Source organism: Oncorhynchus mykiss, chromosome 12 (genome assembly GCF_013265735.2).
Source record: "Oncorhynchus mykiss isolate Arlee chromosome 12, USDA_OmykA_1.1, whole genome shotgun sequence".
Lineage (NCBI taxonomy): Eukaryota > Metazoa > Chordata > Actinopteri > Salmoniformes > Salmonidae > Oncorhynchus > Oncorhynchus mykiss.
The window spans coordinates 44,054,101-44,071,732 of NC_048576.1; the positions used below are offsets into that span (position 1 = coordinate 44,054,101).

Sequence of the window (17,632 nt, forward strand, 5' to 3'; positions counted from 1 at the left end):
CATCCACCTGACGGTGTGGCATACCAAGAAGCTGATTTAAACAGCATGGTAATTACACAGGTGCACCTTGTGCTGGGGACACTAAAAGGCCACTCTAAAATGTGCAGCTTTGTCACACAACACAATGCCACAGATGTCTCAAGTTGAGGGAGTGTGCAATTGGCATGCTGACTGCAGAAAAGTCCACCAGAGTTGTTGCCAGAGAATGTTTGAATGTTAATTTCTCTACCGTAGGCTGCTTCCAATGTCGTTTTAGAGAATTTGGCAGTACGTCCAACCGGCCTCACAACTGCAGACCTAGTCTTACCACGCCTACCCAGGACATCCACATCTGGCTTCTGCACCTGCGGGATGGTTTGAGACAAGCCACCTGGACAGCTCATAAAATTGTGTGTTTGCACAACCTAAGTATTTCTGCACAACTGTCAGAATCCATCTCAGGGAAGCTCATCTGCATGCTCATCATCCTCACCAGGGTCTTGAACCTGACAGCAGTTTGGCGTTGTAACCAACTTCAGTGGGCAAATGCTCACCTTCAATGGCCACTGGCAAGCTGGAGAAGTATGCCCTTCACGGATGAATCCAGTTTCAACTGTACCAGGCAGATGGCAGACAGCATGTATGGCATCGTGTGGGCAAGTGGTTTGCTGATGTCAACATTGTGAACACAGTGCCCCAGGGTGGCGGTGGGGTTATGGTATTGGCAGGCATGAGCTACGGACAATGAACACAATTGCATTTTATCAATTGCAATTTAAATTGATCCTGAGGCCCTTTATCATGCCATTCATTCGCCGCCTTCACCTCATGTTTCAGGATGATAATGCACAGCCCCATGTCGCAAGGATCTGTACACAATTTCTGGAAGCTGAAAATATCCCAGTTCTTACATGGCCTGCTTACTTGCCAGACATGTTATCCATTGAGCATGTTTGGGATCCTCTGGATTGACGTGTACGACAGCGTGTTCCAGTTCACAGCAATATCCAGAATCTTCCCACAGCGATTGAAGAGGAGTGGGACAACATTCAACAGGTCACAAACATCAGCCTGATCAACTCTTTGCGAAGGACATGTGTCGCGCTGCATGAGGCAAATGGTTGTCGCACCTGATACTGACTAGTTTTGTGATCCACATACCTACCTTTTTTTTAAGGTACTGTATCTGTGACCAAATGATGCATATCTGTATTCCCAGTCATGTGTTATCCATAGATTAGGGCCTTATTTATTTTATTTGACTGATTTCCTTATTTGAACTGTAACTCAAATCTTTGAAATTGTTGCATGTTTATTTTTGTTCAGTATTGTTGGACATAAGACAGTAAAAACACCAGAAAATCAGCTCCAAGTGGTTTAAATTTTTTACATTTGTGGTTCAGGATAAACATAAATACTTTACTGAGAAACGGTAGCCACAGGATCACAGTACACTAGAAAAACAACAAACGCTAAGTCTCGGTTTGTTGTTTATTGGTTTTGTTGCAAAGGATTACACGATGGCTGGGACTGCAAGTTTGTGTTCCATTTTTTGGCGTGGATTCCACGAGTGCTAGTCGTGGGAAAGACTCATTGTTGTCTTTTCGGAAAACAACTGGTTGCAGTAAAAAGCCAACCTGGATACTAAGGAGATCCTGATGGAAATTGACGAGTACCAACAGCTTTACACTAAGGAAGAGCAACATACTCGATCATGGAAATATCCGACGACCTCACTTAATAACTTTAACCCAACAAAAATAGAAAACAAATTAGTCCACAGACACGGACGATTTACTTACCGTTGAAGTAGAGGCTAGTGCTCTGGCTGGAATCCATTCAACACTGGAAAAGTTGTGTGAAGAGGTAGCAGGGCTGATGGGGAGTTTGGAGTTTAGCCAGAGTGAAATTCTCACACTCCAAGGAGAAAACAAGGCACTCGCAGCCAAGGTAAAAATCCACGATTCCAACATAGATTGTCTACTCAGGGAAAACAGGGTGATGAACGAGTTGCTACTAGACATACAAAGTCGCAGTATGTGTGAAAATCCATTTTTTTCCAGGAAGACACATCCAATTATCCAGAGGGTGCAATCAGAGAACTCATGCAATCCGCCTTAAAACTTCATAAAGAGACTGTAAACAAGGTGGCTTTCCACCGAGTACACAGACTTGGAGCTCGGAGCGACAAGACCAAGGGTCCCTGACTGATCATCACAAAATTTGAACACTACCAATTAAAGGATCAAAGGCAGGGGAAGGGAACTTAAAGGGACCAAATTCAGTCTAAATGATCAATTTCCAAGGGAGATAAACGAACGTCGTGAAAGACTGTATCTGGTACAAAGGCAACAAAGGGAGAAGGGTAAGCATGCCTTTCTCATTGTGGACAACCTCTTTATAGATGGACAGCTATTCCGAGACAGCTCCATAACACCATGGCTGTACTAAATTCTACAGGGACTTCAGGTTACGAAAAAAAGAAAGTATGGGAACTGTAAAAATATCTGAACACTATGAAGTGGATATGAACACACACGTACTCAATTACATGCTCGCTTACACATACAGACTTATACATACACACACACACCTGATCTCGCTCTCCTCTCTCTCTCTTCTCTCTTCTCTCTCTCTATTGTCGAACTGTTTTATAATTTAATATGTTTGTTTATCTATTTTTTTAATGTATTTGTCTACAAGTTTATATATGTTTACAACAAGCATGGGGGAGATATCAGAATAGGGGCATTGGGGAATGATAACATATTGTACGGAATACATTTGTACTGTAGTGAAGCCTTCTCTAGAGTACTGCAAGGTGACTTTCATGATCATGTGAAACATCAATTCCTATGGAAATGCTGGGATGTGTTTTTCAATGATGTTAAAGGTAATTATGATGCAACTATGATGGTGATACGATATGGATTACAATTATCATCATGAATATTAAGGCTATACGCACTACATGTTACACACATAGATACTCAACCATGCAAATTGGTTGAGTTATTATTTATTTGGACATCACATATCATAGTCTTACTCTTATGCAGATATCATATACACTCACTAAATCACATCCAATATCATACACGTCAACCTACTCAGATTTACTACACACCTAATAATAATTTAATAATTTCTAACATCTGTGGCATTGGCTCACAGGAAAACAGGCAAGGGAATAAAACAAATATTGCTAGAACCTATTTCTTGAATTATAAATATCAGACATTTGAAAGCTCTAATTTTGACCATCATAATACTTCTGATGACAGTAACTTTACCAGCACTAGTCATGGTCAATTTAGACTGAGAATAGCATCTAGTTATGGTACGGGGTGAAATAAGTGTAGCCTGTTTTAATTGTAACGGTTTAGCAGATTATTAAAAAAAATATTAGTCTTTACATGGCTAAAAAAAAAGGAATATAACACTGTTCACAGGAAACTCACTCTACATCCTTATATGAAGTTGTGTGGAAAAAGGAATGGGGTGGTGAAATAATTTTCTGTCATGGACAAAGGAACTCAAAAGGTGTGATGATATTAATTAACAAAAATGTTGATCTGAATATGTAAATAGTCAGGATTGATTCACAAGGAATGTGGATCTTTTTTAATATGAAAGTGGACGATAAAGAGATTTGGCTCATTAATCTATATGGTCCAAATCAGGATGATCCATAATTCTTTGAAAACATTTATACCATTTTATTGAATTTACAGGCAACAAATTATCAAATCATTATGGTAGGAGACTATAATAGAGTGTTAAGTACCTCAATGGACCGTAAAGGTAATCACTCTACAAACTATCATCACCATGCCCTTAAGGAAATCACAAATATTATGGACACATTAGAAATAGTAGATATTTGGAGACTAGAAACCCCGACCTAGTGAGATATACATGGAGGAGACTTAATCAAGCTAGTCGTCTTGACTACTTTCTCGTCTCTTTCTCTCTTGCATCAAAGGTTTAAAAAGTTTTAATAGGAGACGGAATGCGATCGGATCATCAGCTCATTGGAATTCATATAACTCTTATAGATTTTCCACGTGGATGAGGATATTGGAAATTGAATCAAAGTTTACTGGAGGACAACTTATTTTAGACAAAATAATTTAACTGAATTTTTCCAGTATAATACAGGTTCAGCAAATCCCATTATTGTTTGGGATACCTTTTAAATGTTCCTTCAGAGGTCATTCAATTCAATATTCCTCAATAATAAAAAAGTAGTTTCTGGCTAAAGAGACAAGACTAACTAGGGAAATCCATGAACTAATAATACAGGTAGATAGCAATAAAAACGATACTACGGAGATACAAAATAAGTTAGAGGAAAAACAAAAAGAACTTGAGGAACTTATTCAAGAACGATCTAATGTGATCTATTACAAAAAAATGATCAAAATTATTCCTCAATCACCAATACAGGAACGCTAACAAAAATAATTTGCAGAAACTCGTTACTGAAGACGGAGTCATCTATGATTCTCCAAATGATATTTTAAAAGAGGAAGCTAATTATTTTAGGCAGATGTTCTCTTTTCCATCTCATCCTCCCCCACTGAATGAAGATTACGGTAAGGAATTCTTTCCAAATAATATAAACAAAATAGAAAATTAACAAATGTACAGGAAGATCAGTGCGAAGGACAAATTACAGAGGAAGAACTTTGAGGCGATTAAATCCTTTCAGTCTGGAAAAACCTCAGGGCTTGATGGCATATCGGTAGAGGTATACCAAGCCTTTACTAAAAGCTCCATTGTTAGATTGTTTTGACTACTCCTATAGAAATGGTAGTCTGTCAGGTACTCAGCAGGAAGGTCTGATTTCTCTATTATTAAAACAAGACCCAGATAGCAAATATGAAGACCCAGTCTATTTAAAAAAAACTGGAGGACCCTTACACTTCAATGTTGTGATGCAAAAAATAGCAGCGAAATGCATAGCACTCAGAATTAAAAAGGTTTTACCAGGTATTGTTAATCCTGATCAACTACTAGAAACTACTAGAAATAATAGAAGATCATGAAACATCTAAGAAGCCAGGCCTGGTATTTATAGCGGATTTTTAAAAGACATTTGATAAAGTAAGAATAGATTTTATTTATAAATGCCTGGATTTTTTTCGATTTCGGTAATTCTCTTATAAAATGGGAAAAAATAATGTATAGTAACCCCAGGTGTAAAATAGCAAATAACGGCTACTTGTCAGAGTTTTGAATTGTCAAAAGGAGTTAAACAAGGGTGTCCACTGTCACCATATCTATTCATTATGGCCATCGAAATGCTAGCTATTAAAATCAGATTAAACAACAACATTAGAGGATTAGAAATCCAAGGCTTAAAAACAAAGGTGTCCATGTATGCCGACGACTCAAGTTTTATATTAAGTCCGCAAGCTAGATCCCTGCAATGTCTTATTGAAGACCTAGATAACTTTTCTGTACTTTCTGGACTAAAACCTAATTATGATTAGTGTACAATATTACACATTGGATCTTTAAAAAATACAACTTTTAGATTACCCTGCAGTTTACCTATAAAATGTGCTGATGGTGAAGTAGACATACTTGGTATTCATATCACTAAATATATAAATAAGCTCTCCACAATGAATTTCAATAGAAAACTTGTAAAAATAGACATGATCCTGTAACCATGGAGAGGTAAATACCTGTCTATTTATGGAAAAATTGCTCTGATAAACTCCTTAGTCTTATCTCAGTTTACTCACTTACTTATGGCGCTGCCTTCTCCTGAGGATACATTTTTCAAATCATATGAGCAAATATATTTTGCTTTATCTGGGACGCTAAATCAGACAAAATAAAGCATGCTTATCTATATAATAAATATGAATTGGGTGGGTTGAGATTATTATATATAAAAGCACTAAACATCTCTCTAAAAGCTTCACTTATTTATAAGTTTTACTTGAACCCTAAACGGTTCTCAAGTAGATTACAAAAAAAGCTCATCCATTGTTTAAAAATTGTCTTTTTGCCTTTGTGCAGATTGCCATGTCTCATTTTCAATTAATTGAAAATTATACTTTTTTCAAAGTATCTCTCTTTTTCAAACAAGCATTGCAGAGCTGGCTACAATTTCAATTTCACCCCCCTGAAAAGATAGAACAAATATTATGGCTGAACTCTAATGTGCTGGTTGATAAAATACCTGTATTTATGGGAAAGATGTTTGAAAATGATATTGGAATGGTAGAGTTATGTCCTTCATGGAGTTATCAGAATTGTACAGGAAGGTCTGCTCAATCCAAGAGTACAACCAATTGATTACAGCATCACCCCAAAGATGTAGGAGGCAGGTGGCAGAGGGAGGAGGTAGGGAACTGGTCTGTCTGCCCAATATAAAGGATCAAAACTGGCAGAGGAATAAATAGCATGAATAGAAAAGTATACCAGTTTAATTTGAGGACCAGGATGTTGACAACTGTGCCATACAGATTGCAAAATAGTTGGGTAGAGATTTTTGATGTACCGATTCTATGGTATGTATGCATTGATATATAAAACAACGCACGATTCAAGACTTCATGCTTTTCAGCTAAAATGATTGTATAGAATTCTTGCCACCAACAAAACGTTGAGTTTTTGGGGCATAAAATCATCGAAGCTCTGCAGATTTTGGTATTGCCCTCAGGTAGCCTGTTTCTGGTCTCAGGTTTAGGAATGGTTGAAAATGCATAGCATTGATCTAAAATTGACCCTAGACATAGTACCGTTATGAGATCTTGAGAGACCGGGTCAGTCAATTACTAATATACTAATACTTTACGTTAAACATCACAGCAATGTTGAAAGATACAGTGCCTTGCGAAAGTATTCGGCCCCCTTGAACTTTGCGACCTTTTGCCACATTTCAGGCTTCAAACATAAAGATATAAAACTGTATTTTTTTGTGAAGAATCAACAACAAGTGGGACACAATCATGAAGTGGAACGACATTTATTGGATATTTCAAACTTTTTTAACAAATCAAAAACTGAAAAATTGGGCGTGCAAAATTATTCAGCCCCTTTACTTTCAGTGCAGCAAACTCTCTCCAGAAGTTCAGTGAGGATCTCTGAATGATCCAATGTTGACCAAAATGACTAATGATGATAAATACAATCCTGTGATAAATCCACCTGTGTGTAATCAAGTCTCCGTATAAATGCACCTGCACTGTGATAGTCTCAGAGGTCCGTTAAAAGCGCAGAGAGCATCATGAAGAACAAGGAACACACCAGGCAGGTCCGAGATACTGTTGTGAAGAAGTTTAAAGCCGGATTTGGATACAAAAAGATTTCCCAAGCTTTAAACATCCCAAGGAGCACTGTGCAAGCGATAATATTGAAATGGAAGGAGTATCAGACCACTGCAAATCTACCAAGACCTGGCCGTCCCTCTAAACTTTCAGCTCATACAAGGAGAAGACTGATCAGAGATGCAGCCAAGAGGCCCATGATCACTCTGGATGAACTGCAGAGATCTACAGCTGAGGTGGGAGACTCTGTCCATAGGACAACAATCAGTCGTATATTGCACAAATCTGGCCTTTATGGAAGAGTGGCAAGAAGAAAGCCATTTCTTAAAGATATCCATAAAAAGTGTTGTTTAAAGTTTGCCACAAGCCACCTGGGAGACACACCAAACATGTGGAAGAAGGTGCTCTGGTCAGATTAAACCAAAATTGAACTTTTTGGTAACAATGCAAAACCTTATGTTTGGCGTAAAAGCAACACAGCTGAACACACCATCCCCACTGTCAAACATGGTGGTGGCAGCATCATGGTTTGGGCCTGCTTTTCTTCAGCAGGGACAGGGAAGATGGTTAAAATTGATGGGAAGATGGATGGAGCCAAATACAGGACCATTCTGGAAGAAAACCTGATGGAGTCTGCAAAAGACCTGAGACTGGGACGGAGATTTGTCTTCCAACAAGACAATGATCCAAAACATAAAGCAAAATCTACAATGGAATGGTTCAAAAATAAACATATCCAGGTGTTAGAATGGCCAAGTCAAAGTCCAGACCTGAATTCAATCGAGAATCTGTGGAAAGAACTGAAAACTGCTGTTCACAAATGCTCTCCATCTAACCTCACTGAGCTCGAGCTGTTTTGCAAGGAGGAATGGGAAAAAATTTCAGTCTCTCGATGTGCAAAACTGATAGACATACCCCAAGCGACTTACAGCTGTAATCGCAGCAAAAGGTGGCGCTACAAAGTATTAACTTAAGGGGGCTGAATAATTTTGCACGCCCAATTTTTCAGTTTTTGATTTGTTAAAAAAGTTTGAAATATCCAATAAATGTCGTTCCACTTCATGATTGTGTCACACTCCTTCCATTTCAATATTATCGCTTGCACAGTGCTCCTTGGGATGTTTAAAGCTTGGGAAATCTTTTTGTATCCAAATCCGGCTTTAAACTTCTTCACAACAGTATCTCGGACCTGCCTGGTGTGTTCCTTGTTCTTCATGATGCTCTCTGCACTTTTGACGGACCTCTGAGACTATCACAGTGCAGGTGCATTTATATGGAGACTTGATTACACACAGGTGGATTGTATTTATCATCATTAGTCATTTAGGTCAACATTGGATCATTCAGAGATCCTCACTGAACTTCTGGAGAGAGTTTGCTGCACTGAAAGTAAAGGGGCTGAATAATTTTGCACGCCCAATTTTTCAGTTTTTTTTTTTTTAAGTTTGAAATATCCAATAAATGTCGATCCACTTCATGATTGTGTCCCACTTGTTGTTGATTCTTCACAAAAAAATACAGTTTTATATCTTTATGTTTGAAGCCTGAAATGTGGCAAAAGGTCGCAAAGTTCAAGGGGGCCGAATACTTTCGCAAGGCACTGTATGTGTTACGTAGAAATCTGAAGAGGGTGGCCAGCAGAGATAGATGGGATGTGGAATTGGAGACAGGTGGGAGTGGAGTTGTTGTGCGGGAGATAGAATGATGGTCAAAGATAAAAGTTTTTTTTTAAGTACAAATAAAACATAAGAAACAGTTTGTTTGAATGACAATGAGGGACAGTGTTTTTACAACTAATGCCGGTTTGCCTGAGGCTGATGCCTTGCAGGAGTTTGTACACATGCATATACACACACACTCATTCAAATAAATGCATACAAGAACACACACATGCATGTAATAGTGCCAGACATGCACACAAACACATATAGTTGGCATTGCGGCTATGATTTTAGTTGTCGTTGATATCCTTAGTTTTTGTAATTTTTGTTGTTGATTTTTTTGCATTGTTGTTTGTTGTTTCGTGTCTTTCTTTTTTCTCTTTAGTTCAGTCTCTTGGTTGTTGGTGCATTGGGGGGGTTCTTGGGCATGGGGAATGGAATGAATTGTATTTTATATTTTTAATCTTGGGGGGGGGGGGGGGGGGCTGTGGAAGGTGTCTCGAATGGTTGAGGGACAGCTATTGGGGAACTGTGGGGGGGATCTTGGAGGGTTAGGGTTCACGTTTTTTGGCCTGGAGGGAGTTCAGTCAACGTGCCATTGAGCAGGGCATTGACCCTGGATGCTTCTGTGTGTCGCTCTGAATGGGAGTCTGTTGGATGACTGGTATTATGTATTATGTAGTTGTTGAGCGGCTTCACTGCAAGTATATTGTATGTTTCGGATAGTCAATTTAAAAAAAGTAAATTCAAAAAAATAAAAACCAAATAAAAATAAGTCTCAAACTCACTCAGGAAACAAACGCACATGGTAAACAATTCAAGCATCTGCAAACGACAACAGAAAACACACCTGTTTTAACAGGGGAATCATAATGAGTAAATAGGACACGCCTGAGTGTCATTAATGTCTCTAGGATGGTCTCTGCCACCTTCTGGTGATAGGTGGAACCATGACAGTACCCCCTCTTCTAGGAGCGGCTCCAGCCACAGAGCCAAGGCAACCACCACGTGTTTGGTTGAAGTCCCGAACGAGTCCCGGATCCTGGATGTCCCAGGCAGGCACCCATGCCCGCTCCTCGGGGCCGTAGCCCTTACAGTCCACCAGGTACTTCAGGGTGCTTCGGACTCAACGAGTTTCCAACAAATGCCGGACAGTGTAGGCCGGGTGACCATCGACAAGTCGAGGGGGCAGAGGGGCAGCTGTGGGGGGAGAGAAGGGAGACATAGAAGGATGGACAGACCCTCATAGATCTGGGAAGCTAGAGACGATAAGTGACCGGGTAGATGCGACTCAGGATCTTGAATGGTCGTATGGAGCATGGAGCAAACTTCAGCGAGTCCACCTTTTAAGGGAAGATCACAGGTGGACAGACATACTCGTTGACCCGGTCAAAGGAGCCGAAGAAGCCTTCGGTGATGGGTTTTTCTGGTGTTGGTGTCGGGCAGATGAGCAGAGCGAGGAGGATTGTGCTCTGATCCAGGTGCGGCGACATCGATGAATGAACGCCTCGGCTGATGGCGCCTCTGCTTCGGCCTCAGTTTGGTGTTGGACAAGTTAGATCAGGATGAACGAGGATGGGTCCATAGGTGAAACGTCCCTTGAACTCCATGACTGCCTTGCCTGGTTCACCAACTACTTTGCAGTCAGAGTTCAGTGTGTCAAATCGGAGGGCATGTTGTCCGGTCCTCTGGCAGTTTCTATGGGGGTGACACAGGGTTCAATTCTCGGGCCGACTCTTTTCTCTGTATATATCAATGATGTTGCTCTTGCTGCGGGCGATTCCCTGATCCACCTCTACGCAGACGACACCATTCTGTATACTTCTGGCCCTTCCAAGGACACTGTGCTATCTAACCTCCAAACGAGCTTCAATGCTATACAACACTCCTTCCGTGGCCTCCAACTGCTCTTAAACGCTAGTAAAACCAAATGCATGCTTTTCAACCGTTCACTGCCTGCACCCGCACGCCCAACTAGCATCACCACCCTGGATGGTTCCGACCTAGAATATGTGGACATCTATAAGTACCTAGGTGTCTGGCTAGACTGTAAACTCTCCTTCCAGACTCATATCAAACATCTCCAATCTAAAATCAAATCTAGAGTCGGCTTTCTATTCCGCAACAAAGCCTCCTTCACTCACGCCGCCAAACTTACCCTAGTAAAACTGACTATCCTACCGATCCTCGACTTTGGCGATGTCATCTAAAAATAGCTTCCAATACTCTACTCAGCAAACTGGATGCAGTTTATCACAGTGCCATCCGTTTTGTTACTAAAGCACCTTATACCAACAACCACTGCGACCTGTATGCTCTAGTCGGCTGGTCCTCGCTACATATTCGTCGCCAGACCCACTGGCTCCAGGTCATCTACAAGTCCATGCTAGGTAAAGCTCCGCCTTATCTCAGTTCACTGGTCACGATGGCAACACCCACCCGTAGCATGCGGTCCAGCAGGTGTATCTCACTGATCATCCCTAAAGCCAACACCTCATTTGGCCACCTTTCCTTCAAGTTCTCTGCTGCCTGTGACTGGAACGAATTGCAAAAATCGCTGAACTTGGAGACTTTTGGTAGCTGATTAGTATGCGTTTGCATCAAACGTTTATTTTATATCTGAAATGTTTGAATTTCCAACTTTAATTACTAAACAAGTAATTACATTGTTGCCAGCAGTATGAAATGGCAGCATTGCGACACCATGTATAGCTTTGTGAAATGTTAGGCTTAACATGAGAAAATTACAACCAAATAAGCCTACCAATACACATTTATCCATTAGCTAAAGCAAAGCTATACATGCCGTAGCACAACTGAAAGCCTATCAACAACTGAAAGCCAATAGGCATGCATCCGCATAGACATGTCTCAATTTCAGCACCATGGACAGCGGTTGCTAGTCTATATTTTGTGTGGCTGTCTGGCTGACACATTTTATTTTAGGGAGGGGGAAGGGGGCCAAACGCCAACCTTGCGGGAGTCCAGATAAACTGCATTATGCCAGTGCTCTGACACCGCCTGGTATAGAGGTCCTCGATGGCAGGGAGTGATGTGGACACCGAGGAACTTAAAGCTCTCAACCCTCTCCACTACAGGCCTGTCAATGTGGCCCTGAGGGGCTCACATGTTAAGGATCAGTATGGCGGATGTTTGGTTGCCTACCCGCACCACCTGGGAAGGACCGTCAGGACGTCCAGGATCCAGTTGCAGAGGGAGGTGTTCAGTCCCAGGGTCATGAGCTTAGTGATGAGCTTGGAGGGCACTATGGTGTTGAAGGCTGAACAGCATTCTCACATATGTGTTCCTTTTATCCAAGTGGGAAAGGGAAGTGTGGAGTGCAATAGAGATTGCATCATGTGGATCTGTTGGGGCGGTATGCAAATTGGAGTGGGTCCAGGGTGTCTGGGATGATGGTGTTAATGTGAGCCATGACCAGCCTTTCAAAGCATTTCATGGCTACAGATGTGCTACGGGGCGATAGTCACTTAGACAGGTTACAATGTCATTCCTGAGCACAGGGACTATGGTGGTCTGCTTGAAACATATAGGTATTACAGACTGGGCCAGGGAGAGGTTGAAAATATACTTGAACACACTTGCCAGCTGGTCAGTGCATGCTCTGAGTACTCATTCTGGTAATATGTCTGGCCCCACGGCCTTGTAAATGTTAACCTGTTTAAAGGTGCTACTCACATTGGCTACGGAGAGCGAGAACACACAGTCATCTGCAGTGGTGGAAAAAGTCCTCAATTGTCATACTTGAGTAAAAGATACCTTAATAGAAAATGACTAGTCGTAAAAGTGAAAGTCACCCAGTGAAATACTACTTGAGTAAAATTCAAAAAAAAAAAAAGGTGTTTGGTTTTAAACATACTTAAGTATCAAAAGGACATGTAATTGCTCAAAAAAATTATTTTCTTTAGGAATGTAAAAGTTGTCAAAAATATAAATAGCACAGTAAAGTACAGATACTCCACAAAAATACTTAAGTAAAAATACTTTAAAGTACAACTTAAGAACTTTACACAACTGGTCATCCAGAACTGCTGGTGATCTCATGCATGGTTGAGTGCTGGTTTGGAAGGCTTGCATCACTGGGCAGCTTGCAGCTGGGTTTCCCTTTGTAATCTGTGATAGTTTGCAAGCCCTGCCACATCCTACAAGCATCAGAGTCGGCGTAGTAGGATTCAATCTTAGTTCTGTATTGCCTCTTTGCCTGTTTGATGTCTTTCGGAGGTCGTAGCAGGATTTCTTATAAGCGTCTGGATTAGTGTCCTGCTCCTTGAAAGCAGAAGCTCTAGCCTTTAGCTCAGTGCGGATGTTGCCTATAATCCATGGCTTTTGGATGGGATATGTTTGCAAGGTCACTGATGCACTTATTAATGAAGCCAGCATCAGTTTGTGATGGAAAATAGGCTGCTACAAAAAATTTAAATAGTATGATCTGCAGCTTATTATGAGGTATTCTAACTCAAGCGAGCAAAAACTCAAGACTCTAATGTTAACAAAGATAAACACCTCTCAGCTTACCCAAGACTGGTGTCCGATCTTGACGATGCATGGAAAAGCCAGTGAGGTGTATATATCATGCATGTCATTGTTCAGCCACGACTCCGAAACATAGGATATTACAGTTTTTTTTAAATAATAAAAAAAAATTGCAGATCATTAGCAATGTGAGGTATTCTTTATGTAGTGTTCAGGCATGCTTTTCTATAAGATAGAAATAAGAAAAAAGCTTGCAGCTGTCTCTGACCTATTTTCTGGTGTGCAATGACTTTGATGGGAAAGCAGGTTCCTTAGCAAGCTTTATCTTTGCAGAACCAGTCTCGGAGCGACAGCTCCTTAATGGAGGGTTAAGCATGTGGCTAATTCACACGTGATCATCCATTAGATGGCAGCTACTGTAGCTCCACCACGGGTCAACCCCTCCATTCTTTGACTATGAGCTGGCTAAATATACAGTGCCTTTGGAAAGTATTCAGACCCCTTGACTTTTTACACATTTTGTTACGTAACAGCCTTATTCAAAAATGGATTACATTTTTAAAAATCCTCAGCAATCTACACACAATACCCCATAAGGAAAAAAAGAGAAAACAGTTGTTTTTTTTGCAAATCTATTCAAATAAAAAATGGAAATACGATATTTACATAATTACTCAGACCCTTTGCTATGAGACAGATGCATCCTGTTTCCATTGATCATCATTGAGATGATTCTACAACTTGATTGGATTTACCTGTCGAGAAACAGATCTTGGGAAGGGTCCCAAAAAATGTCAGCAGCATTGAACACAGTGGCCTCCATCATTTTTAAATGGAAGAAGTTTGGAACCACCAAGACGTCCTAGAGCTGGCCACCCGGCCAAACGGAGCAATCGGGGGAGAATGGCCTTGGTCAGGGGGATGTTTTTCAGTGGAAAGGACTGGGAGACAGGATCGAGGGAAAGATGAACGGAGCAAAGTACAGAGATTGTTGATGAATACCTGCTCCAGAGCGCTCAGGACCTCAGACTGAGGAGCACGTTTGGTTTACTTATAGCTACAAGCTTGGCACACCTGTATTTGGAGAGTTTCTCTCATTCTTCTCTGCAGATCTTCTCAAGCTCTGTCAGATTGTATGCTGTACAGCTATTTTCAAGTCTCTCCAGAGATGTTCGATCAGGTTCAAGTCCGGACTCCCGAGGCCACTCCTTCGTTGTCTTGGCTGTGTGCTTAGGGTCATTGTCCTGTTGGAAGGTGAACCTTCAACCCAGTCTGAGGTCCTGAGCGCTCTGGAGCAGGTATTCATCAACAATCTCTGTACTTTGCTCCGTTCATCTTTCCCTCGATCCTGTCTCCCAGTCCTTTCCACTGAAAAACATCCCAAGACTTGATGCTGTAATCGCTGCCAAATGTGCTGCCCAAAGTACTGAGTAAAGGGTCTGAGTACTTATGTAAAATGTCATCTCATTTTTATTAGCAAAAATGAATAAAAACCTGTTTTTGCTTTGTCATTATGAGGTATTGTGTGAAGACAGATTTTTTTTTTTTAACTCTCATCAATTTTAGAATAAGGCTGTAATGTAACAAAATGTGGAAAAAGTCAAGGGGTCTGAATAGTTTCCGAAGGCACTGTAGTCTGTTTGAAAAGTGGAGGATCGCTTTCTCCCATTCTTTAAGTTCAACGCTTTATACTGAAGCCATTGTTCAGAAATCCATCCAGAAATAACACCTGGTATTTACCTTAAAGGCACAATGTCTAAAATATTCTGCTGTTAAGGTTCTCAATTAATGATAAAATGGTCACTCATTGATTCTTGAAGAATATAACTAATAAATGCTACATGAGCTTAGTATAATTGTGTTACCCTTTCTGAACCAAAAATGTGTGTTGCAGGTAATGACGTGGCTCAGGTTTGACCCCGGAGATGCCGAAGAGACGAGACATTCTGGCCATCGTGTTGATCGTGTTGCCTTGGACGCTACTTATCACTGTTTGGCATCAGAGTGCCATCACCCCTCTGCTAGCTGCTCGAAAGTGTAAAGGTCATTCCTCAAATTCCCCATGTAGGGGGTTTTATGGTTAGTCTCTTGAGCAGAGGAGCACGTTTGGTTTACTTATATCTATGCTTATTCTGGGATGCTCCATTTAATATAGTACACTTAAAAAGAACGTCTACACATGATTTCCCAGCTTAATTTTTTACATTTTCCCACCACTTAACTTTCTATCAGAATATGCTGCATTGTCTATTACAAGACTTTTAACACAATGGCAAAAGGTTTTTGTTCATAATGAACTAAATATTGTCATTTTGTGAGACCGTGGCATGAGGCCGCTATCAATTTGAGCACTGTCAGTAGAAAATTGATTGTCCACAATATTAATTTCTCTAATCGGATTCACACCTTTTAACTGACTCATATTAGTCTGACATCTAATTCATTACTTTTTAAGTTAGTGATGAGTATATTATGTTTATCACAAGGAGATTACATGTCTAACAAAAGAGTATGGAGTTAGATTTCAGAACGACACGTTCATTAAAACTTTTGACTGAAATCTAACTCTACAACAGACTAAGAAGACTATTTGCACGATTAGATGATTCCTCCCTCTCTACGAAGGCCATCTCTATGGAAACGTACAGTTCCTATACAGTCTATAAGCATTTATTATACCAAAAACTTCTTTCCTCTTCTCAGATGACAGACATGAGAGTCGGCGAGACTCCCGGAACACCTTCACCCTCAAGGAGCCCTGCACCTCAGAGAACAACAAGGACATTGTGGAGGTTGTGCGCACCGAGTACGTCTACAGCCGCCAGCCGCCCTGGTCTGATGTCCTCGCCACCCTCCACGTCATCACCCCAACCTACAGCCGGCCGGTCCAGAAGGCAGAGCTGACCCGTCTGGCCAACACCTTCCTCCACGTGCCCAACCTGCACTGGATCCTGGTTGAGGACTCTCAGCGACAAACCCTGCTAGTCACCAGGCTCCTTCAGGAAACAGGCCTGAACTACACCCACCTTAATGTGGAGACACCCAGGAACTATAAGCTGCGTGGGGACATGAGGGACCCCAGGATACCCCGGGGAACCATGCAGAGGAACCTGGCTCTGCGCTGGCTTAGAGAGACCTTCAGCCCCAACAACAGCAACAGCCAGCCTGGTATCGTCTACTTTGCAGACGATGATAACACCTATAGTCTGGATCTGTTTGAGGAGGTGAGTGGAACAAGGAGAGATGTTGTGCAGTACAGAATTGTTTCCTCTTTAGCTACCAAAACAGGCAAAATGTTTGGTTTCGGTGCGCAGTAGTATAATTAAATAAAGAGCATGGCTCCTTACAATATGCCACTAGATAAATGCACAGCCTCAACACATAGGCATCACTTGACACCTGCCATAAACAAAGTTTATAAACATGAATTCTGATATTTGCATATGATACAAATTAAAATAGCTATTTCCTCACATAAAATCATATATCGTAAAATAAATACTTATTGATCCTTCTCCACCCATAGAATTACATAGAGCACTAATATCATAGGATCTCCATGGGCTCTACCCTCTCTCTCCTTCCTCGTCTAGATGCGTTCAACAAGGAAGGTGTCTGTGTGGCCTGTAGCCTTTGTGGGCGGCCTGCGGTACGAGTCCCCTAAAGTCAATACCCTGGGCAAGGTTTACGGCTGGAAGACTGTGTTTGACCCCAACCGACCCTTTGCCATAGACATGGCTGGGTTTGCGGTGAACCTCCGCCTCATTCTCTTTAAGCCTCAGGCCTACTTCAAGCTGCGGGGAGTCAAGGGAGGATACCAGGAGAGCAGCTTACTGCGGGAGCTGGTCACCCTCAGCGACCTGGAGCCCAAGGCTGCTAATTGCACTAAGGTAAGGAACTAACAGTTGCCCTGTGTGGCTCAGCTAATAGAGTATGTTGCTTGCAATGCTAGGGTTGTGGGTTTGATTCCCACTGGGTCAGGCTGGTCTCATAGATGTAACATAGGAAATGAAAATCCAGGACAGTCAAATTAGTATGATCCGTTTAATATGGTTACATAAGACAGAATGTTACTTCAGGCAAAAATTAAAGAAAGGTGGTTGGTCGCTGTGGATAATAGCCGTATAATGCAAATGTCTGGCAACCCAAAGGTTGCGTGTTCGAAACTCCTCACGGGCAACTACTTACATGTTTTGCTTCTTTGCAACTACT

The 17,632-nt window shown here is 41.3% G+C and overlaps 1 protein-coding gene across 4 annotated transcripts in view; it reads left to right on the forward strand.

The window, feature by feature from the left end:
* The window catches only part of LOC110537644 (galactosylgalactosylxylosylprotein 3-beta-glucuronosyltransferase 1), a 50,425-nt gene that overhangs the window by 30,513 nt on the left and 2,280 nt on the right, over positions 1-17,632 (forward strand). The window contains exons 3-5 of one of the 4 annotated variants that reach the window (XM_021623839.2): positions 15,315-15,499; positions 16,124-16,644; positions 17,014-17,310. In XM_021623839.2, coding sequence (XP_021479514.1) covers positions 15,346-15,499; positions 16,124-16,644; positions 17,014-17,310 — 972 coding nt within the window. In that variant the 5' untranslated portion in view covers positions 15,315-15,345. Of the gene's footprint in view, positions 1-15,015; positions 15,500-16,123; positions 16,645-17,013; positions 17,311-17,632 lie in introns of those variants that run through there. The other 3 variants (XM_021623844.2, XM_021623845.2, XM_021623842.2) reach the window with 3 other exon arrangements.